General features: G+C 39.8%; 1 protein-coding gene across 3 annotated transcripts in view; it reads left to right on the forward strand.

Moving 5' to 3' along the window:
• The window catches only part of SULF1 (sulfatase 1), a 122,113-nt gene that overhangs the window by 52,268 nt on the left and 45,036 nt on the right, over nt 1-24,809 (forward strand). For all 3 annotated transcript variants that reach the window (XM_061343066.1, XM_061343064.1, XM_061343067.1), the window contains 3 exons: nt 7,034-7,093; nt 7,416-7,650; nt 13,179-13,418. In XM_061343066.1, coding sequence (XP_061199050.1) covers nt 7,479-7,650; nt 13,179-13,418 — 412 coding nt within the window. In that variant the 5' untranslated portion in view covers nt 7,034-7,093; nt 7,416-7,478. The remainder of the gene's footprint in view (nt 1-7,033; nt 7,094-7,415; nt 7,651-13,178; nt 13,419-24,809) is intronic.

Below are 24,809 nucleotides of genomic sequence, written 5' to 3' on the forward strand. Positions count from 1 at the left end.
ATGGACATGTTCTCTGCCTTCTTCTATATACGTGGATTGTAGATATTCTGTGCTAAAGATGCTGTATTCGTATTCAAGTTGATCATGTCCATTTATTTAGGAAAACAAACTATTTACCAAATAAAAAAAAAAAAGTCCCTCTTTCAAAGAGAATTGCAGAACTTTGAGGGGAAGAAGCATATCTAGGGAGGAAGCTTTTTAAATTGAAAGAGTCCTTTACCTAAAGGAGATGTGAAAATCTGTGCTCTTTAGCCGTTTCTAAAGCTGGTGGACTTAAATGGAAACTTAAAGAAACGTGCAAACTGTGTCGCTGTTGTTCACCTCTGTTATATGATCTCCCAACCAAAACTACTTACTGGATTACTGAATCGGCACTGTGTTATTGTAACGTGTGTTTTCATAATGCCCCACACTGCTGAAGTGAGCAGGGTTATAGCAAAGATATGTGGGTTTAAAATGGAATTTTAAAATTACCTGCAATTCTTTCATACACAGAATTTATTCTTTAGGTTTGAAAAATACGTGGAGTCTCTTAGTAATAATATTACCTGGTAGATGGAAAGCCACTTTCTTTAAAGATAAAAAAAATCTGATATCAGAAGCCTGTTTGGACCTTAGTGCACATCTAATTATCTTTCTCAGTCTTAATTATTTAGCAAGTGCTAATAAAGTGCACGTATCATGACACTCATGTTTAATAAGCATATAAATTTAATTGATTTTTTTTCCTCTCTTTGAAGACTAACAGACGTGGAATTCAATCACAAGGCAATGGCATTATAACTTCCAATATAACATCAGGTTTTAATAAGCCTCCTGTTTGCTGCACACATGTGCTTAAGACTGCCTGGAAACCAAATCAGTAGAGAAAAGGGATTACTTTAGATTACTTTGAAATGTGCATTGTTTGAAATGGCCTCTGGTGACCAGCTTTCATGAATGGCTGATTTTACTTGTGGGGCACGTCATCTGGCTCAATTATACCAAGCTCTTTTGTATGACAAGTGCTCTTCTTGGCTGTGTTGAAATATGAAATTCTAAAACAAAGTAGATCAGATGGTGAGAAATAAATTGAAGTAACTGCATATTATTAGCAGTTTGTAACTTAGCAGTATGCTGAAAAATATGCAGGAATTTTCTTTTAAAACTTTTACAAATTTAAAGCTAATACAAAAAACATTATTTTTATTTTTCTCTAATGTTTTATTCAACTATAATAACAGCATTAAAATCAAAGACACATTTTCCTTTTCTCAAATACAGAGAATTTCTTCTGCAGTTACATATTTTTAAAATGTGTTTGGAGTTTGTTGTTTTACTCTTGACATATGAAGTGTTGGAAACTTTTACCTAGAAGAATATTCCTTAACCTGTACAAACCTATAAAAGTGGGTTAGCAAGTGTTCATTATACTTCCAAGTCACTGCAGGCTTTTTCCTTTCCTGTCTGTAGCTGTTTGTGAGATTACAATGTAAAAACGTAATATAAGGTTATGGTTCTCTCTGCCTTCAATTGCTTTAAATTATAGTTACTTTAAATTAATCTAGCCTGAGGCATTGACAATGCATCATTACAATACACATATTATGTTTGGAAGGAGAGCAGATAACTGATTGATTAGTAAAGTGTGCCAATAGACAATTATTAGATTAGACCCTGGTAGGAACTACATTCTTTGTGTTCACTGCAAATCCTCTACTTTACAACTAAGATTAGGGGATTAACCTTTAAGAAGAGATGGTAGGTCTTACTTTTTTCCTGACTTCTGCTGTACTGTAAATGTGTTTCCCATGGCTGCAGGCTTGCTATTCCCACAGGAAACTGACCCACAGATTTATGCGGTCATGCCTGGTAGTCTGAGATTGCAGTGTTTGCCTTTTAAATATAAGATAGAAGTGCAAGATGTAAGAAGAGCATTAACATTGCTAAACTTTAAACAGTCATCTCTCAACAGTTTTTCCACTTAAGTGCTTCACTGTATTACAGAAATTGAGAGTTATTGTTGTTGTAGGGTGTTACAACCCTCTAGTTGTCAAGGGAGTATGGTTTAAGGAAAGATTTAAGACTTCTGAACCACTAGGTTGCTCTGGACAGATGAACAACTCACCTCCCTGACCTTATGTAATTTCAATCTATCTGCACAATCTTCATGCAATTACTAATCTCATGAAGTTACTAATTTTATTGGGTCTCTAAGCACACACCTGTTATGATTCATTTAGCATAGACTATGTGAGGCTTTAAGAAGTCCATCTACCCTTTGACACAAGCATCAAAGGCTCACAGAAGACATATGTGTGTGGCTGAGAAAACATCTTTCATTCCATTTTGCTTTGGAGTTTCCACATATGCAGAATGTTCCAGAGTACAGGGCATTGCTAGGTGGACACATCTCACTTCAAAGCAAGGAACTGAAAATGGTAGGCATAAACCATGGAATGTGGCCTTTGCAGGGGTATGGATGTGTGAAGCCACCTCCAGTTAACTTGATGAGAGTGGCAGTGATTTCTGGCACTACAGGCAGACTGGCAGGTGTTTGGAATGGTGCTGACAAGGTGCTCACCAATGTGCCCAACCCTCAAGATCATACTGGAAATTACAAAACTCTCTCAATAGCAGAATCTCTACTCTGCTGTTTATGAATTATAAGAATTCTTCTTGTTGTCCTTTGCCTTTCTACTTCTCTTATGGAGTCTGATTTTAAGGAAATGGAGAACACTGGGGTCATATTTCTGTAAAAAATGTTCATTAAAGCTAAAACTGTCAGCAGCTCATAGGCAAAATGCATAGGAAGATAATGCTTTTCTTTGGGGTGAGGAAGGAAAACTCATTTTCTTGTGGTGATTGATATCTGAGGTCTTGTTTGTTTAAGAGGCTTTATCCATTTATTTATCAGAGAAACCTGTAAGAAGAAATTATCCAAGATGATCTTTTGCATTAAAGGAAATGAGGCAACTTATCACTTGCAATAACAAGGCCGCCTACTTCTTTTCTGTGTTTTTGATATATTTTTGTGCAAGTTCCTAGCACTTGTCAGCAATTCTTAGAAATATCCTAAGTAGCAAAACATTCATTTTTGGACTATATCTAAATAATATACACCTATGTAATTTTTTGGAGGCAGGGAAATCTAAGTACAGAGAAATAATCAGTAGGATACCGGATAGTAATGAGGAACAAAACACTTAACCACAAAATTGCTACTGCATTAGGAGCTTCTTGATTTAGGATCCTTGTGGTACCTTACATTCTCAATTCACTGGGCACATATATTGCTAATATAAGCAGAACAGAATCGAGCCAGTCTACATTATTACTAGTACTATTATTATTTATTTACTGCGGCTTCCTTTATTGTCCATAGTTGATCCTTACTTGTTTCTAAGGAAAGGCCACTAGAATAATGGGCCTTAACCTGTAACTTTGGATAATGTGTTGTCCTCAGTATCATGATCAAAAGAAAACACCAGCTCTGTAGTGCAGAGAAGACAAAGTCGTCTCACTTGGCCATGAATATGGGGCATTGCATAGCCACTGTCCTTATTAATTATCCCCACATTTGATTTCAGATTTACAAGCAAGAAAGAAATCTGTTCATGTAAGCCAGATGCCCTGTGTAAGGGTATGTGGAAGCCACATTTGTAGAATGTTAAATATGGAGAAGTTCATACACCTTTAAAGCTCATAATTGAGTATTCTTGTTGGTACTCAATGCCCTGTTTCAAAAGCAAAGTGTATGATTCTGGACAGATTTTTATTGGCCAAACACAAAATGGCACTTTTAGTGATCATAGTGAAAAATATGGACATGAAAACAAAGTGGATTTTCAAAGGGAAAATTCTCTTTTTTGAAAACTATCTGTCTTTTATTGTGATCCAAATTAAGCACTTTCAGTCAATGCACTGAAAAATCTTGGCCAAAATGGATATAAAATCTATGAATTGTTTAAAAAAATACTGTGCTACCTTTTGCTTTTCTTCCTAGTCACTGAACATCCTCTTAAGAGGCCTAGAAATAAAGTCCTCCTAGTTTTTATGCCACATCACATGAAGTGGTACTGTAGCCCTTCTTTGCGGTGTCCTGCCAATGTAATTCAAGTTTCACAGATAATTAATTCTCCATACCAATGGGTCCGTGAACTGCCTTTCATAATAATAGCAGCATAGAACCAACCAAAAATCCAAGTTTTCAGATTTTATCCCATGAAAGGTGAGTACAAACTGAATTTGTGCTCCTGGGGCATAAAAGAAAAAAGGAATCACTGAATGAAAAATTGCATCCAGATGAGGAAAACCAGTTTCTTTGGAATTTTCTGGTTTCATTTATATACTGATTACATTTTAGTGGTCCTATATACATTCTATAGGGAAAATATCACTTAAATTTCCCAAATCGCATATATAGAAGTTATGATCATCACTTGTTTAATTGGCTAGAGAAAAGCATTTTATAGATTTTTACTGCGTCAGTTTCTGAGCACTGCACAAAAATTTTATTTCTCCATGTAGATTTGAAAAGCTTCCTTTTAGAATTTCTCCTGTTTTCATCTATTTCTTGAGACAATTACAGTGTCCGAAGGGGCACTTAAGGATTACCAGCCAGTATCCCGCACAAACATTGCAGCCTTGTCTTCCCTATCAAGCCTATATTTTAACAGTTTTCTTTATTTCCTTTTTTCTAGGGCTAGGAAACAGACTTTAAAAGGGCAAGTTATCAGAGATCACCTTTTAACAAAGATTTATCATATGCAAAATTTAAATGAGCAAGAAAAGGTGGCATTACCGTGCTTCTGTGCAAGAAACAGTCAATGAATCTTGGGTAATTAATTTTATATGCATAGATCAGTCCTTTGTCCTGCAAAGACCAAAAATAAGAGTTGGTAAAGAAACCCTTCACACTTTTTCCTAGAAAAGACTTGTTTAATGTGGCCCTAACATGCTAAAGCAAAAGGAAGATTTAAAACTAATTAATAAAGCCCCAAAAGGGTGAAATGAAGAATACTTGTTAATGTTCATTTGGGTTAGTGTAAATTTTATTAGCACTGAGGTGTAATTGTCAGGAACTTGCAGTTTTGTCCTTGGGGGATTATTCAAACACGTTGGTGCCAATGTTTGCTCAGTGCAGTCAGGATGACTGCGCTTTCTGGGTCAACATTGTCTGAAAAAGTTTGCTGTATGGTACAACTGAGGTAAGAAACTAAACACTGACTCTCACTTCACACAGCCTTTCGTGCTTTGTGAGATGAGTCAAAGGTTTGCTATTTAAAGATCAGACATTTAGAGAAATTGTATTTTTGCTGTTGCACCAAGAGCATGTGGTGTCTGGTGTCTGTCAGAAGAAAGCTGACTTCTCTGGTAACCCTGGTCTTGGGGGCTTTTGTCAGCTTTTATGTGACTTAGAACAAATACATGGAAATTGAACTATTTTTAAAAGTCAGACTAATTACAGACTTCCAGTGTACTTATCTGAATGTTGTGCAATCAGTGAAATGGTATTTAACTTTAAAATGCCAATCCGCTGTATTGGCTTTGCAGTGCTCTAATGTGAAGTGGGAGGCTGGACTGTTTGTTGGTGTAGGGACAATGAAAGACAAGATTTCTTTGCCACAGACGCTTAGATATTCCTTTTAAAGATGTTCACACTCTTCTGGTGTAATTGCAGGCTGCCAGAGTGAGGAGCATGAAACTGTTTAGCTTGTGAAGCTTAAAATAAAAGGTGTATGTGAAAACAAGAACACAATCCTTTTTCTAGCAGTCCGACACCAAGTCCCGTCCCCTGCCTCTCCTCAGGCTTCTTCCCCTGAAATTTAGAACACTTTCCTATTAATGCATTTTTAGGTGAGTGATGAGGCCTTTTTTGTCTTTCCTGTTGCTCTTATTAAATTGTTTCAACTTATTAATCTGTTTGTAGCTCATGTTGCATGTCTGAATGCAAAGTCTCAGGTGTGGGTGCACGCAGATGTCCTGGTGAATTATGCTCCAGTCTAATTATATACTGTGCATCCCAGGTCCCATGCAGGCTTCCCCTTGGGCAGACCTCTTGTATGTTGGGTGGGACTGTGGTTTGGGTTTTTTTTATTGACAGATATCACTGTGCTTTATCCATAGCTCCAAAATAAAATCAGAAGGAATGTATGTGGCAAGTCAATACCCTGGAGGGAGTAGGCATGACTCCGAGGTTTCTTTCCAAACCCCTTCTTTTTTGCCCTCAGATATTCCCTTCTTTCCCTTGTGTAACAGAATGATTTTGCAAACCTTCATTCAGTAATGCCAAAAGTGTTAACGTGTAAGTGGCTACCTACCCCTCTCTGCACAAATCAGTCATTTTCAGTCACAGGTTTTAATATGCTGCAGCAAAGACAAGCCTCTGTGCTTGCATCAGGTCTCACAAAAGCAAGGCTGTTTGACTGACAGGTACAGAGAAGAGGTTCTGATAATGTAGTCTGGAAGCAGAGTATCAAGGATGAGGCTGTACCAGGGGTACTGTGCATTATGGATGAGGCACTCAGGTCTGTTGTTGACTGACTGAGGGACAGTTACGCTCTTTCACAATGCTGGGTAAGATCATCTGGACTGTCACTTAGTATGAGCTTTCTTGTCAGTGAGAAGATAACTTTTCACGTAGTGATCAAATGCAGATTGCAAAAGACAGCCATGCTCTCCCCTCTGCTTTGTAAGGGTTTAGTTGCCCATGCAGGTGATTTAACCTAAAATAGCTTTATCGCTCTACCACGTGCCATGTGATGGAAGTAACTCTTATTCTTGGAATCTTATGCTGGCTATAAATATTGGAAAAGTACCTGTGTTTGATGACGTGAGATACATGTCCTTCATCTCTAGCAGCTAATGTACCATCTAACGACTGCGTAGGTATGGTACTAAATTAAGTAGGGAAGCTGGGGGAATGCAAATTTTCTCTACGTTTTTATTTCAGGGCAGAGAAAGAAGCTGTAGTGAACAGTTCTGGAGACTTTGAAGCACAACCACAGTGCTGAGGTCTGTGACTGACAAGCCTGCTTTCTCCTTCTTACAGGGCTCCTCCTACAGATGTTCTGAACACGTCTGCGTCCCAGCAATTTTTTACTGCTCCCAGGTACTGAGTATAAGGAGCAAGCTGCATAAAAAGAAGCGTGGGGTGTAGGAGAAGCATCACTGTGAGGAGTATGCTAGAAGTCATGCCTATACAAAATGCAGGCAGTGGCATGACTTCAAGCAAAAATTATTTGAGAAGGCATAGTTGTGGAATGACTGAATTTATCCTTAGTGAATGACAGAATAGAGGTCTTATTCAACAATATGGCTTATAATCTTGTTAAATGGTATGTTTCGGGCTTGACTTTATTAAGTGTCATCCTTTCACTGTGTGACTGAAAGTTTATTTATTGCTTGAACAGAATCTCTTTTCTTCCCTGCAGGTCTTGAAAACTAGAACTCAGGCACTTCTGGACCAGTCTTTTCATTGAAATACTGGAATTACTATGAAGTCTTCCTGGTTTGCACTCATCTTGGCAGTGCTCAGTACTGAACTGTTAAGAAGTCACTGTTCCACTGTCAAGTCCCCAAGGTTTAGAGGACGTGTGCTGCAGGAGAGAAAAAATATCAGACCAAATATCATCCTCGTACTCACAGATGATCAAGATGTGGAGCTAGGTGAGAAATAATAGTTATTTGCTCCTTCATTCATCATGTCTTTCAGTAATTTCTGCCAAGCAGAAAGTACTTTAAATTCAGAGAAGGTACTAGTACTGCAACAATATCAGAATGTGGGACGAGTTTGGAAAATGAGTTGACTAATTTAATTTAATAACATTCATCACATTTAATTAAAGACGTTAGGAAATGTATGCTTATCAAAATCCACCAAGGAAGGCTTTAATCACCATCGTAAAAGGATTTAATAATACATGCAAGGATATACAGGTAAAAAAAACTCGCATCAAAAACTCTTTTTCACATTGTGGCTTTCTCTAGCACCTCGAAATTTGAACTTTACAAGGTTTTAACCCTTCCCTCAGAGCTGTATAGGTGAGTATTTGTGTTCTTTGCATATTTGTCACACTCGTGTATGTCTTCTGATATGTTTATGCACACAGACAAACTGGTCTGGTTTCAGGACAGATGCTTATCTTTTCCATAAATTATTAAACCATTTAAAATACATCTGCTTTTAAACCATGCTATATGCATAAAAATAGGATAGTTCTGCTTTCACAAGTATACTAAATATCTGAGCACAGCCTGGACATACCAGCCAGAAGTGATTTTTATATATTTTTTTTAGGGTGGAAAAAGTTCCAGGATGCCTTTGAATGTTTTCCATTAAGTTAGAAAGATATTAATGGTAGTTATGCATATAACTGATTTTTTGGTTCACTGCCCAAAGTGAAAAATCAAGGAGAGCAAGAGGATAATTTTAGGTTTCCCCCAAGCAAATATTTTAGTTTTGGGGGTGGAAGGTAGGATCAAAAAGGTGAAAAATTGGCAAATCAATTGAAAGTGAAATCTTGCATTCTTAGTGTTTTTTAATGTCAGACATGTTTTTAATAAAACTATAGTGAATTTCTAAACAAAATGCCATATGACATTGAAAAATAAAAACACTTCGTTCCAGAAAACTTATAATGAAATATTTCATTTTTTTCCTAAAATCACATTCTTTTAGCCAGAAAGTTATAGACAAAAAGTGGTGTAGATCTAAAAGCAATTCATTAGTTGCTAGCATGCTTGTATTGTCATGATGAAATAATAATTTACACAGTCCGTCAGGGTTGTGAGAACACAATTAATGAACTATATTTTATGGCTGAGTGTTAGTACTTTTATGTAGCAGGGATCCAAGACCAGGCCTTTAGATCTGAGCACATCTTACCTTTTTTATTTCTCACTCTTTCAAACGTCTGCTCTGTTTAGCCATGCTGCATAATGAATGGCTGTTCCCAGCTCTATTTCTGGCCTAAAATATAGCTATTACAATAGGAATGCATTTCTTCTTGATAGAGTTGTTCTGAAATCTTTGTTAAAAGGATCAAGTCATGTCTTACTTTTTGTGGTATAAAAAAGCTTACTTTCTCCAAGACACTGGGGAAGGTAGGGCAGCAGACACATCTCTGAGCAGGGTTATTGACTTGCTGTCTTCATTCTTGTGAGAGGGTTTGCAGGTGGTGAAAGAGGAGGAAGGATGTGGCAAGCCACTTTGTTCATATTGTGGAGCTCCTCTCTTTGAAAGATGCTCTGGATGTTCGCAGGGCACTCTGTCTCCTATTAGCAGGCAGTTGAGCAATAGCCTGGATGTGTATGCATTCCCACTGCACTGAATGAAGACACAGGTTTCCCCTTTTCATAGATCATTTCACAGGAAACAGGATTCAGCCCCAAGACTTACTGTACTGCATTATTCGAGCTTCTGCTAATAAATCATTCTGTTTATTTGAAAAGTAAAGCCATACTGTTTTCCATGTGTGAATTACCCCCTCACCCTTCAGTGATTCCTGAGAAAAAACTTTAGTTTCCCAAAGGTCAGTGCAAAGTAACGCTTTCTGCCACAAACAGAATAAAAATTGGGCATTGGTATCCAAAAATCATAAGACTGAAAGTCTCTTGATATGGATTCTTTGCTATTGTATTCCCTCCACAAACATTTCTAAAAGCTGTTCTAAATGAATGTTTTAACATAAAAGCATAAAAATACATTATAGACTTCAATCAGAAAGAATTTGTCTCCAGAGCACGTACAAGCATTGAACCAAAATATTCAGCTGCCTAAGTGCAGATGATATACCCAGGAGCTATCCAAAGCAAGAGGCAGAGAGCATACATTTAGCTAGTGCTCGAAGCATGAGTATGCACATCTTCCTATTGATCTGCACTATCCCCTAAAGTTTTACTTTCTGAATACAAACAACTTTAGCAGAGCTACTGTCTCGTTCAACTTATCAGATAAAACACACAAATTACTCCACAGCTCCAGTCAGTTCCTATTTATGCTGGGAGTAATGTGTCACAGAGGATATTACAGATCAGCTGGTGGATGGTAACTTACGTGGTGTGAAGCATCCTGGCCCACAGCTCTTGGAGAAGCTCAGCAAACACCTGGGCCCAGAAGCTGGGAAATGTCTGGTTAAGTTATGCCTCTGCACTTTCTCTCCCCTGCCAAGATCCTGAGGGTAGAGATATAAGTGCCCAGCACTGAGACAGATGGGCATCTTGCTCAAGGCAAAGCACCAGCTCTCAAGAACCAGAACTGCCCAGAAGTACTGCCCCCCTCGAGAAAACAAATTGCTGCTCTTCAGGGCAGTGGCCCCAACTCCCACTGGGGGCAGGTCTGTACTCTATTCAGGCCTGAGGACAGGTATTTCCAACCTTTTGCTCACTCTTTACTCTTCCCCTGCTCTCCAGATTCTCTATCACTTGCACATATCAGTACTCAAACCATGATCCCAAAACCACTTTTACAATCCTCACTGTAAATAACTTCTTGTCAGAAAGGAGTCAAAATTAATGAATACATTGGTAGTTTCAGTGTTTCCAACCTAGAGGCTTTTGAGATGGCAGGGAAGTGGGAAAAGGTTAGGGAAAAAAAAAAAAAAAGGAGGGAGAAGTCCATTTGAGACAACTACTTTTTTCTGTACCCTTGTTCACAGCCCAATGCACCACCCAGTGAAATCCATATAAACCATCCACTGAGCACAGCACTGGCTGAAGAGATCCCAGCATCATCTGGATACGTCAGACAAGGCATAATTTGCTCGGTTTGCTTTCCATCTTCACTAGAACTAAAGCACTAGAAAACATAAAATGACAAGATGAGGATATGTGCTGTGACATTAGAAAGTCCATCACCTTTCTGGGGCCTTGCGTACAACCCATGTAAAGGCAAGGTGTCTGTAATTGTCTCTTTGTAGAGATGCCCACCTGCGATGCACCTGGGTAAAAATCCATAGCTACTTTAAGACTTGCTGTGAAACCTTGGTTACTAAACATATTTCTTGATATATGAGAGTCCCCTGAGAAGTGACACTGAATTTCTTGCTTGACAAAATTTGCTAACTTCTGTGTCCAAAGTGGCCATTCCAGTTACTTGGTTCCCCTCAGGTGCTCCCCAATTGGTCAGGTAGAATGCAAGTGTCCTGCTGTTAGACAGTGCCTGGGTACATGTGCCCTGAAGACTGTGGGCCAGATGGTAAAGAGCACAAGCTGTGACGAGAGCTACAGACAGCAAAGGGCTATAACTTATATCAGCAAGTTTTATCCCCTAGTTGTCTTTTATTTTCCAAATGATGAAGTCTCACCTGCTTTGAAGTGCCTATTCTGGAATTTCCAGAGAGGCTAAATCTATTATCAGTGTCAGTGGGTGCATACCTGGAAGAAAAACTTACACATAAACAGCAGGCTTGCAAGAGCAGAGGGCTGACCAAGCACAGGAATGAGGAAGCACTCTAACAGCTAGTCATTTATAATGCATAGAGGCATGAAAGTGCATATCAGCTCTTCTGCTCTTACTGTGCATTACTGTACCTGAACAGTGCACTTTGCATCTGAGGACCACAAAGCACTTCACAGCTAAGCTCTCAGCAATAAACTGTGACATTTCAAAAACAGGAGAGCTATGGCAAAAACAAAACAAGGCAAAACAAAACAAAAACTAAAAAGAAAAAGCCAGCTTGTGGTCCAAGATAAAGACAGGTAGAATGAGGATGATCTCTCATTTGACTTTCACTCAACAACTCATTGAAATGCTCCCACTCATACAAATGAATATTTTTCTTCAGCGATCTCTCATTTACTCCTCTCCTTCTCTATATTTTTAAACACATGGCTTTTGTGTGTATGAAGTTCAGGAAAGCATGAATGAGGATGCTCTGCATTTGGAAAAGAAGGGCTGTGAAAGAGGAAGAGTCCAAAATGATGGTGACTTACATGCAGAGTATTAAATGTATCCTTAAAGACACAGACACTGGCACTCCAAAGGAAATGCTGAAGAGCTGTCTCTTCTTCTTTTTAACCAAATAATTTTGATGCAAAAGATTTTGTATTCAACACTCAGTCCTTAGTCCAAAGGCAAAACATGGCATGCTTAACTTTAGCTACTAAGGTAAATTCTAAATTTTTAAATTTTATATTCAAGTTACTCAAACAAAACTATCCAGAAAAACTCTCACTCTATCAGTGGCATCAGTGGACTTAAACTTAAACCTGCAATTGTTAACTGTGCAAAATTAATTGTAAAACCAAGGAGAAAAAAAAGTAAAATTCTAGAAATCTCTAATTGCCACTAAAATTTTGCAAGTAATACAATTCAGAGTGTCAGTATGTTTCCTGGCACATACTGACATATCTGTGGTTCACCCTCACCCTTCAGTCTCTGCTCTGTTGGATAACAGAAATCAAAGTTTGACAGCTGTCAGCAAATACTGACAGGCCCTATCAGGACCTGCTCAGTGTTTCTGCAATCAAAGTCTGCAAGCCCTGCTTGTCTCACCTTGTTGTTCATTAAAATGTTTTGAAGGATGCAAAAAAGGTCTTTGTACTTTAAACCGGATCAATATAATTTCTTGAGAAAGGTGATGAATTTTGCCAATATTTTTGTACACAGATTTATCCCCAGAAGCTGATTTTGAGCACAGTGCTTTGGCATTGGATCCAGACACGCTGATCCTGCGTCCACAGAAACTTTCCTCTAGAAAATTGTTGCTGAATTCTGTGTCTCTCCTCCCACCAACTTTCACTCCTTTTACCTCCTTCCTCTCTCTCTCTCTCATGTTATCTGATAAAATGGAAAGAGTTGTAGCAGATTCATTGGTAATCACAGCATTTTACAGATTTTACTGGTGCACTAATGACACAGTCTCTGTAGCACACTGTTTTCCTACAGCCATGTTTGAAGAACTATGCACCTATAAATCTAATGCAGCTTTAAAGTTTAACATTCTGTTTCTACGTTAGTGTTTCGAAGCCTGAGGTAAAAGAATTCTGTATTTCTGGAATCCTGAAAAATATTTTTGGTGATATAATAAGCCCCTTATCTCCTAAAATTCCCTAAGCTACAGAATAGAACAGACTGATGTCCAAAGGCAAGCTAATCACTGAAACTTTACTTTTAATAACATAATAGCAGCCAATATAGTCTAACTATTTTTTTTTTTTTGGAGCACAGTGATGATGAGTACCTCTTATTGCAGGGTCTTTGCAAGTGATGAATAAAACCAGGAGGATTATGGAGAATGGAGGGGCCACTTTTATCAATGCATTTGTAACCACCCCAATGTGCTGCCCATCGCGTTCTTCCATGCTGACTGGGAAATATGTGCACAACCACAACATATACACCAACAATGAAAACTGCTCTTCTCCCTCATGGCAGGCTACTCATGAGCCACGTACCTTCGCTGTGTATCTCAATAACACTGGGTATAGAACAGGTAAGAAACAAAACAGTAGTTCTTTGTTTAAAGTGAAGATGACAGATATTCAGCAATGGGTCTCAAATCATTGCCTAAAATGAAGCAACTGTTGTCCCAAACTGAGTTTACAGAGCATAGATTTAGTGTTATGGAGAGGGAGGGTAGTGCTGCCTGCTGGTCCAGATCCGTAACTAACAGCCATGTAAAGAAACTAGCTTGTAATGAGCAGCATATTTTCACATTTGGATGTCCCAGGTGGGAAATTAGCTGTTGAGCAGTTAAACCCACTGTGAAAGAGGTGCTTTTTAGTGGCATTGTGGGTCTGAACTGGCAGTTCCAGCCATGATTATGGTCAGTATTATGGTCTGCTTGTGGACAGCTGCTAACTGTTATAGAAGAAGATGTCAGGGCCAGGCTGGAGACTGGTGCCAGAGACCTCACAGGAGCGAAGTGCCTGTCATGGAAGTGAAATAAGGTGAATGGTATAATTTAAATTTTGCCATGGGGTGATATTTCATTTGCATTTTCTGCAAAGGAATAGAAACATCTTTTAAAAGGATTGTCTACTGTGCACCAATAAGATTTGATGGTTTTCTTGTAAATTCCTGGTGGTTTTCCGTAGTCAGGAGATCCCTTTCCTGTCTACAAAGAACTCTTCTCATTCCTCTCGTCTGTGCTTCAGCTTGATGTAAAACCTGATTCATTTCTGCATCACCTATCCCCTAAGATTCAATCCATAGACTTGTTAGGCTCCAGCCTGACTTCCCCTTCGTAAGGTACAGGAGTTGTGCGAGGTCATCAGAGTGCAATTTGTCCAGAAGCACCGTTTGACTACAAAGACTCCCCTTTACAGGACCAATGAGGCACAGATCTTGGTGCCAACTGTGTTTTTTACAATGTAATTGGCAGCAAAGAAATTTGTCTCTATCAGTGACTTAGGCACAAGAACGGATCCCTTTCAAAACACAGAGCAGGCTAATGTCTCCATGCTGTCTGCTTGTCCTAATTCTCTTAATGCTGCTATATCCCAGACCTCAAATTTATCTGCCTATTTGCCATCTTCACTACACAGACAGTTCACTCTTCTTAATTCTGTCTCTCTGCATCTGTAGTACTGAAGAGCTTTTGCTCTGTGTAAAAAGCAAAACCAGACAAATACTTAACTTCTTTGAACCTGGTGCTGGTTACTGCTGAATAGTATTTCAGTCTCTATTAAGCTGGTTTTAATAAAGTTTCCATCTGAGTACAGCACTGCTAAACCTGAGTAAGGGTCAACATCAAGGCTTTGGAGAACAAGAATGAGAGAGAATCGGCAATCACTGCTAAAAAAGGTGCTGAATTCACCCTAAAATATAAGCACAGTCTCATGGCTTATGTCTCAGAAATCCTTTCTGTTTGATCTGCTTCATGTGGGTTTCTTTCTTTAAAAATTTATTATCTTACTGATTTGTAATCTAATACTTGCACAACTAAATGCTTCGTGCATTAACTGGGTATCTCTGTCACTAGCCCTCTCTGCACTTCGGGGGGGAAACACTCTGCTTTGGGCATATCTTCTGCACTGCCTTGTATTATGAAGCCATGTGCAGATGTCTGCTAAATACAGACTTTGCCCTCTTAAATGGAAAATAAAAAAAGGATCAAAACAAAAGGAAAAGGGAAAAAGATCCCTTTCCAAAAGCAGGCAGAGAGAACATCAGTCCTAAAACTGTCAGGGTAGGTGAGTTTTAACAAGGAGCAGGAAAGAGAAGAAAGAAATGGAAACAAATGAAAATACTTGTGTGAAACTCCAATTCTGACCAAGTACATTGTTCAACTCTATAATAACATGGTCCCAAAGAATTTAACCATTTATTACTTGCAAGATGAACCTACCTTCTAATTACCCCACAATTATTTTTTGAAGTGGCGGCTTAATTATCAGCAGATGGTATAACACATTTTTCAAGGACAGTGTTGCCTCATTAAGAAACCATCAAAAGTTCACCAACCAACTAATAACCCACATTTCACAGCTCTAAAGTTTAGTAAAATTGTAATGACGCAAGAATACCTGGGGGTGAAGAATAACTGAGAATGAAAAAAAGGGAACCGGGGAGGGAGAATAGGTACGTGCCACATTGGCTACTGATGACTCTGTAATGATACTCCAGATGTTATGGGTATTTATCCTGTGCATTTCTGTGTGTTTTAAGAGGTAATCATCATCCTCCTCAATTGGAAACTGAGGATGAGGAAAAGAAGTGGGTGACCCAAGGCCACTCAGTTTGGTGAGAGTCCTAATAAGGCACTGGTCTAGAGAGCTCCAGTCCAGAGAGGCAATGTGTGATAGCTCCAACCTGGTTCAGTGTCTGAAAAGTTGAGAATTTAGCTCTCACTTTTTATATAGGGTGAAATTATTACATAAGTTGATGAAGTAAAAGAGTGGGAGAGTGTTTATATAATATCCTTACTTCTGTTCACTCCAAATAGTTTCCAACACCTATAAGGCATCTGCTGTTTAAACCTGCCACAGCCTTAGCCTCTATATTGCAATTGATCACGTGGGCAGACTGCTTGTGAGGGGAGTCCTGCTGAAGCCACAAGGACTCCACACAAGCACAGCAGGCCATTTAAAGAGAAGTCTGAAATGTGCTCTAATAAACTGCAGTCGTAATTAGAGCCCACTGGGAAAACCTCGCAAAGAACAGAATGGGGTTTTCTTCCCCGTTTCTGTTTTACTCTTCTACTTCTGTTCTACTCTGATGTGACCTAATGGAGATGTTGCATTTCATGGAAAATTATAAACAGGGACTGTGTCAGGTACTGTCAGGGCATACAATATTCAGAAACAACACTGCCAAAACAAAATCACTTTTACTTCTAAATATCATTTAAAAAAAAACATCCCAAAACAGTTAAGGATGTTTCAATGTTTATGGTTTCCCTTACTCAGTAGATGTATGCTAGAGTACAGCAATGAGTCAACTGCACAGCTTTCTGATTGTTGGAAGTTCACAAAATTGGTAATATGAAACTGGAATTCATAGGAAATAAAAGGGAAGACACAGTAAATAAGTGGAAAGAGAAAACAAAGCAATTCTGGGGAGCTTCAGAGAGAGGAAATATTTGTTTCAATTACATAGGCTTTAGCTGCTCATACTGGGGAGGAAAAAGAGTCATTCTGTAATCACTTTCAAATTTTGTGGAAATTGAGAAAAGCTTGTGAAGTTTTCTTTCACCTTGTAGTTGTTAATGTCAGTAGGCATCTCCTCAGCTGTTTAGATTCAGAAATTTTATTCATAAGATTGTTAGATGCAGGATTTAGAGAGTTTGCTTTGCGCTTTTCAAAGTATTGGCTGGTTATTTGCTGTTCTTCCAGTCCTCCCTGCAGTTCTGTTGAAATGCCTTACTTTCCTTACCTTCTACTGTTCTGTGCCAGCCCTACAGCACATAGCTTTGCCTCCCAGGTGTGCCCTTTACTGCTGCCAATTCACACTGCCATTCACCTACACAAACACAAAGGAAAACTTCAGGAGTGCACTACCTTAACTTTGGCTTCCTCTGTCTTAATAACCAAGCAGTAGCTAAGCACTATCTTAGTATTTTAGAAGATGAAGATATGACAGCAACATAGCCAATATTCAGGAGACATAAATATGTTGTTGTTAAACAGTACGTCACACTTTGTATACTGAAGGATTTTTACTAGCTGAAGTTTCATCCCTTTGCAGATACTAAGAGAAATGCAAGTTTAAAAATCTCACCTTGATTGAACATGTTTATGCATTCAGAGCCCTCTGCTTAGTGTTACTTTGTAGAATTACTACCTTCTAATCCTTGCTCCTCTTAGCCCTTCACAACGAGCATAACAGTGCAGGAGAGGAGTCTGCCCAGGCTCAGCAACTGCTGACAGCCTCACAGCAACATGCCAAACTCAAGACCAGGCTCTCCCCTTATGGAATCTCTGAAAGAGCTGAGGCAAATTAATCAAAAAAAAATCAAATCAAAAAAAATCAAATCAAAGGAGGCAATTATTTGCTTACCAGTTTTTTAGAATTGCCTTTGGGAAGATTTATTTCCCAATATTTTATTTCTTGCTCAGAAATATCAACCAAGCAGAACACACTCACTATTCATGCATGAAGCTGTCCTGATGGTATTCTCAGCCTTCTGTGGGACAAAAATCAAGCAACTCAAAAATTTCTAACTAATTGCTTTTGTAAAACTCAAAAGTCAGGAAGTGACTGGACAGCAGGATGTCACTGTCTGGCGCATTTGGACGTTGTTCACAGACTTCTGTATAGTGATGAACAGAAATGGTCACTTGATTGACATCTAGTTAATATGTTCAACAGTACATGTCAGCTTCTGGTGCGTGTCAGTTGACATCTGTCACTTATGGGTACACTTCTTAGTGTAGTGACCAAAGAACTAATAAAATGCCATGATGACAGGAAACTGAATGCTAAGGAGTATTTAAACTGTGCACCATTCCCTTCTGACACACAGGGGAAAGTTAATCTTTCACAGAGGGAGCAAAAACTATGCCTGCTGAAGGTGTGGGCAGACAATATGTTTCCTCTGGAGGCAAAGCCAGTGTGTTTCCTGTTCACAGCCTTACAGTATAATTCAGTGCCAGCACATGCTATTTTTAGTCTGCATTGTTTCAGTGACCTAATTTGTATCCTGCCTTATGCACCCTTTCAAAACAAAGTGACGAAATACGGTACAGGAGTGGAGATAAGTGAGCAGGGGATGAGTCCTGGTTTTCAGAATATTCCTAAAGTGAAAATAAAGGAAGAGAGAGAGAGAAAACTCAGCTTTCAGGTTCTTTCTTAATGGGTATAAAAGAGTCTGGGAAGCATCAAATACAATTTAACTTGTAAATATTTTAAATTATTAAAAATAGGCTTCACTTTACAGAATAAAATTGCACTTTCAGTCAAACTAAGAAATGTATCAATAAAAATGAAATATGCTGAACATACAAAAAGTCTACAAAAAGTGAAATATAGAAGAAGGAAAAGGCCAGAAAAAAATAACATGCAGAATTTTCTAGTTCTATAGTATGTGAAGTGAAACTTACTTTGGTTTCTGTCTAGGACGTCATCAAAACCCACATCACTTCTGCCTACTTAGGCTTAAAACAGAATTCTGTACTATTAAATATTGTACAGAAAACTGTACACTAAAAGATTTTTAGCAAATTTATGCATTCAAGTGGTTCGTTTAGGAAAATCTGGGTAGAACATTGTGCAACAATTGCATCTCTTGATCACGTGGCTGAATAACTACATAATAACAAACCACTTCTGGGAGGGTGAAATTTCCTTGGTTTAGAAAGATAGACCAGCTTTATCAAAAGGCATGATGCTGGCATCTGCGTCAGCAAGAATGGCAGTCTCAGATCGTCTCTGCAAATCTCTACTGCTTTCATACTAAGTAACTAAGCAAGGTGGGTTTTTATAACATATATGGGCTTGGGGGGAGGCAGCTATATGTTTTCAGAAATATGCTGAAAGGAACGTACCAGTGAGACTCAGGAGTCCTTTCAGGCATTGCTGTGGCCTCTCCACTATCCGAAAGCAATTCTGTCTCCTTCCATCCTACCTTGTTAGGTGATGCAGTCTCTGCTCCTTGGCTCTCTCACCCCAGTTTTCTGGCCCTGCAGGACTTCACCTCAGCCTGTGCTCTGATCCTTGTCCCTATTCTTGTATGTCCTCAAGATGTTCCTGCCCACCATCCTCTCCTGGGTCCAGTCAGTGCCTTGGCAAACATGTCCTGTTTCCACTGCTTACCATTAGCGATGTCCTTTGGCAGCCTGATCAGCAAATCTTCCTCTCCCACCACCCTTGCCTTGTCAGTCAGCGTCTTTCTCCTTTCTGCACTCACTGTCCAGTTTTTTGTGGTTGACATTACCAGTCCTGGACCCCTAAGCCTTCATTGCCCCTTCTGCTTGCCCTACCCAGCTCCTTTGCTGGGTCTCCTGCCATTCCCCAAACTGCTTGTCCTTATCTGGTTACCTCCTGCCCTCTGCATTTCAATCAACTTTTTCCCCACTACTGACACCACTCACAGGTGGGCAAGAAATAAAGCCCTGAGGTGCCCAGATCTCCAGCACATGCAAACTGCAGGGCTTTTTTGAAAACAGAAAACTTCTGACAGTTCTCACCAGGATGATAAAAGATACCTCCTTGACAGAGAGTCCATCATGTCTTTGACAGGGTTCGTGCTCTCAATGCAGAGCGTGGAAGTGCTATCAAATGAAAGCTCACTTAATATTTTTCAGATGCTAAACATAATTCATTTTCCATTACTGCAGTTCTCAAAGATGGCTACTGTTTGGGCTAAGGAGTTTCAAAAAAATCAGCCTGAGGCAGACATCCAGTGTGGAAAATTTCAGTCCAAGTATGAGAAAGTTACGAGCAACTGAAAACAGGGTCTTATAATGAGAAGTGTCAGACAACATCAGTGTTGGAAAGTGCTACCAGCTTGGCCCATAATACAGGCTTTGTTAAAGACATCACCCAGTCTAACGAGTGCTATATCAAGTTATAAGCTAATGCCTTTTGCAACTGCTGAGTTATAAAATCTTTAATGCTCTTTTTGGTTATAATGGTAAACCTGGCAGCAACTGGGAAAGACTTACAAAGCTGGAGAAGAAGTAGAAAACCTGAGGTTTTCTACTGCGGTTAAGTTACAAGACTGGGAACTGCGAAATCTGAATAATATTCTTGGCAATGCCACAAGCTTCCTGCATGACTTAGGTCTAGCTGAAGGTTAACCTCTTGGTGCCTCAGTTTCCTCACCACATTTCTGGGACAGTGCTTATTCCATTTCCTAGGCAGTGCTGGCATCCTGAACTGGCTTTCTGCACTTTAATGACGTGATACACTAATCCTCTGTAATTTCTCACAGAAGGGAAAAATCAGACTTCTCGGCTTTGAATCTATCACTTGCATAATGGGAAGAAAGCAAGGAGGAATTTACTGGAATAATCCGGAAGTTGCAGTTTTGCTGGGCTCTGTCCCCAGAAGCACGGAATCACTGTGTGTCAGCCCTGAAATGTCATATAAACAGTGCTTCGCAACTCCTGTAAATGGTTTCCTGACTTTGTTAAAGGAAGTGGGCTGTCTACTTACAGCTCTCGTCTGGGTCACGGTGACTAAACCTTACTGCAGCATGCCTTCTTAAAGGCTTGGGTTTGTTTTAAATCAGAAACATTCCCGTAAGCCTCAACAAATAGCAAGGGCGGAGAACATAATATATGTCCTTTGATCCATGGGAGTGCAGAGATGTCTCACCAAGTAGATGTAGCCCAGTTCACCTGTACTCTAATCCACTAATGCCGGCAGGAGTTGTGGGACTAATTCGATTGTGTAATACTGTAAACATTAGTCATAAATGCTTGTGGAAGATACTGAGGGGAAAAGTACTGGGAATCTGGAAATTATGAAAATTTGAATTACATTCATCTATAAATACCCTGACTTCAAACTCCAGAGATCCTCTGGGTTAAATTCTCCTTTTCTTCCATCCGTTGGAACCCCTGTATCTCTCAGACCAGTTCAGGAATCATTAGCTGATGTCTAAAGAGAAAACAAAACCTGTATTAAGGTGTCTATTCATGTTAGGTGCCAAACATGTATATTCTGCAACCACTCCTGAGACGCATCAATATCTGTATAACTGTTCCCCATGTTGTTGTTTGCATAAACTTAATTGAACATACTCATGCAGAATACAATTATTCTGATATACTAAGCTACTCTACATGTGATTAAAAACTAACAATGTGTCCTGGGAACAGTTAGCAAAACTGCCAGAATGCAGATAAAAACTGCCTTATTAAAATGCAAAAATCAGTATTTATCTTTCTTTTTATCCCTGTGGGGGCCATTACATGCAATAATGAAAAGATGTCCCTTGAAATGGCATTACATTTTAATGAGGCTTTTACTCATTGAGCCATAATCTCCATTTTATTAATTACAAGCAGAAATGGTTTCCTAAACCCTGTACTGCTGAGTTCAAGTGGCTTCTAAAGCTGAGCATTCCCAGTCAGACTTGAACAATCCAGCAAGTGTTGGGTACAGCTAAGTTAAAGATGTGGGTTGTCTTTACAAGCCAAGCATATGAAGATCCAGCAAGGACATTTACACATCATGGTGCTGGCTTCTAGGCAGTTCTGCAATATATTCTGTAGCACTTAAATTGTTTGTAATCCTCTGGTTAACAAAAAACAACCAGGACACCCACAGCGATTGCATGCTGTTATTATTTGTCCCCATAGGCACTACTGTGCTTTCCTTTTACTGTGGCACTTGTCTTCATTCAGAGCGTGAACAGTCAGACACTAACTGCTGGCACAGGGCTCCAGCTCTGACTCATTTGCCCTATTCTATACTCAGTGGTACTTAGAAAACCCCACCATGAAGGGACTCAAACCTTGTGTTTCAGTAAAAGCCTGGTTTTTCCCCTCATCTGTCAAAAGCTCATATCTTCCTGAGCTTTTGACCAACACACCACTCTTGGTTAAAGCAATGTGGCAAATGTGATGACCCATTATCATGGCTACCACTGCTTCTATTAGTATTCAGGGCTTTACTATACATTTGACATGGGAACTGCTTTATTCTGCAACAGAGGGAAACATCTAATTCTGCAAACCGTCACTCCAGAGGCTGCTTAAAACTTGACAGTTCTGAGATTATTTTTATGATAAAATACTAAATTGTTGCCAACACAAAGGTGAATTGTTCAGGCTGTCAATCCAAAGTCTCATAACATGGACAGAAATCTGGAGTCAGGGGGCCACAGGGGAGCTAACAAAACATTATTAAAGTTAGAAAATTAAGTAATCTAAAGCAAGGAAATTCCAAGACGAATTGACCCTCACCAGCTCCAAGCCTCCCTTTCCTTTTTTAAATTCAATTTATCTTTTCTTGTCCTTATGCCCCAGGTCATTTCATCTCTGCATTTGATGCTGGTGGCTTTCTCTCAGGTAATGTCTAAATATCAAAAAGAGAGAGGAAAGAAGGAGAGAAAAAAGCTGCCAATACTGAAAGTGTGGCAGCTTTTTCAGGTCCATAAAGGAACAACCTATAGTGACATTAAACTGAGAAGCTGTAGTAAGTCTTTCCTAATCATCTGTGTGCTACAGTTTTTCAGAGCTTGGCCATTTTGAGACAGATGTTCATAGCCAGCCCTGTTATTTACAAAGGCACTACATCAAAACCTGCAGATACTAACATTGCTTAAAGAAAAGCTTGCCAATGATTTTTAAATGGGCAAATCCATTTATTTTTCCCTAGCCTTTTTCTTGGAAATTGCTGAACTGTTCAGCTAAAACGTTCCACAGAGCAAAATATAGCCTGAGTCAGATAGCACGGAAACTATCATCACTAATGATTGAAGTTTGGCAAGACTGTAAATAGGAGAGTTCAGGTCTCTGGATTAGTCAATGTTAATTATAGGTGGGGCTATCAAACCATTCTACATGATAAATTGCCATAACTTCCATTTCACAGCCTGAAAACCTCTGATCTTTGTGGGAGGTTGGTTGGCAGTAGAGTCCCTTAGAGAGGAGTACAGCATGCAGAGGTTCCCCAAGGTCACGTAGTAGCTGCTGGTGGATCTGGGATGGCATTCAGGAGGGCTGACCTCAGATCTCTGCTACAACCACAGACTGTCCTTGATTTTGTTTGGCTTGGTAATGCTTCCTCTGTCTTGGTCACGTCACTTTCCCATACTTTTCTTCACTGTTGTCTCTGTCTTTCCACAATTTCCTTGGCTTCCCATCTCACAGTGCTTCAGCATTTACCCTTGCACTTTCCCTGGACATCTGACTCCCTGAGAGTTTAACCTGGTTTGGCTGCCTTCAAGGAGAGGTATGGTTTCCATTCCGGCAGGCAGCAGAGCTGGGTACATATTCTCTCCCCACATTCACCCTCTTCACCTCAAGCTTCTTGACTTCTGTTTGTTCTCCAGAGAAAAAAGGAGATGGGCTGGCTTGCTTTCTTGGTAACTGTGGGAGGAAGAGCTGGAAGCCTGGTCTAGTATCTGTAGGGCTTGTTTATATGTCACATTCCACGTGGTATAGGAAGGTAACATTATATATGACCGTAACCTCTGGTTAGTGACATTTGGCAGTTATATGGTTTGATTGCACCATATTTATATTGCCTCAGGCAAGTCTTAATTATGAACATTCTGACTTTTCCACCAGTTTTCCCAGGAAGTTCACCATGCCCACATCAATCAGATCTGTTTTATTTAAGCCCTTCCAGAGATGTGCTTTTTTGGTTAGATTGAATGTATCTAGGTTGAATGTGAGGTTTTCCAAAGTGACTTCATTTCCTAGTACAAAGTAAGTGCAGGGGCTCGATGTGTGTCCCAGTGCCCAGGCGACAGCACCTCTCCAGTCAGGCCTGGCTGGCTGAGCCGGGGCTGGCAGCGAGGGCTGGGGCTGTCCACCATGAGAGGTGCAGAGACATGGGCAGCTATCACCCAGAGGAGCTCTGGCCCTGGAAAGGGAGAGGTCTCTGTTATTCCCTCTTATCCAGGGGTGTCTCATTTTGTGAGTACCTTTGTGCTGACTGCTGGGGCGTGCACAGCAGAACTGCTGTCACAGGTGACCTTCCAGGTTCTTGTAAACCACAAGAAAATGAAGAATGCAAACAGTGGAGTTACTCAGACACCCCGTTAACTTGCTGGGACAGAGATGGAGCTAATAAATCCCTAAAAACACAAATTGAAGGCCCTGTCAGGTGTTTTGTCACCACACTTCCCAGGCAGTGGAAAACCAGGGCAGAGCCATCCAAACTGACTATTTTATCCAGGCCAAAGACTATACACAAGTAGCTAAAGAGCTTTCATACCCATCTGTCCCTAGAAGCAATGCAGCTGTAGTTGCCAGCGTGCCATGCCAACATTAATCTTCCCTCCCAAAGCCAGTTGGATGGCTTTTGGTGTCTGTGTATCTTTGGCATAAGCAATTCACAACTCCCAGATAGCTGGGAGCCCACTGCACCATGATATTGTTTTTACTTCCTTCTAGAGGAATTGGCAGGATCACCTGCAAACCCTCCTGGGTCCAACAGTAAAAGCTGAAAGGTCTGGTCTGAGTGGTTCTGATTTGTCACCTGGAGCTAATGGAAAAAAATACACTTATTTTGGCAGGCCAGGTAGAGGTGCTCGACCTCCAAGTCTTTGCTTCTTTGTTAGTTTTGCTTTAGAGAAGCTGTGGAGGCAAAGCAGGGTGGGCATTCCCTCTTGCTCTACCCAAACATGGCCCAGTGCCATGCAGATCTGGAAATCCCAGGCCTTTTATCAAACCAGCAAATGCAGCCAGGCTGCCAAGCCCAAACTTTCGAAAGTCAGAAACAGCTCCAAACCATTACAGAAGTTGCTTAAAACCACAAGGTG

This window comes from Neopsephotus bourkii, unplaced genomic scaffold (assembly GCF_033783945.1).
Source record: "Neopsephotus bourkii isolate Nb327-2 ecotype Australia unplaced genomic scaffold, CSIRO-AGI_Nbou_v1 NB_1820, whole genome shotgun sequence".
Taxonomy (NCBI): domain Eukaryota; kingdom Metazoa; phylum Chordata; class Aves; order Psittaciformes; family Psittacidae; genus Neopsephotus; species Neopsephotus bourkii.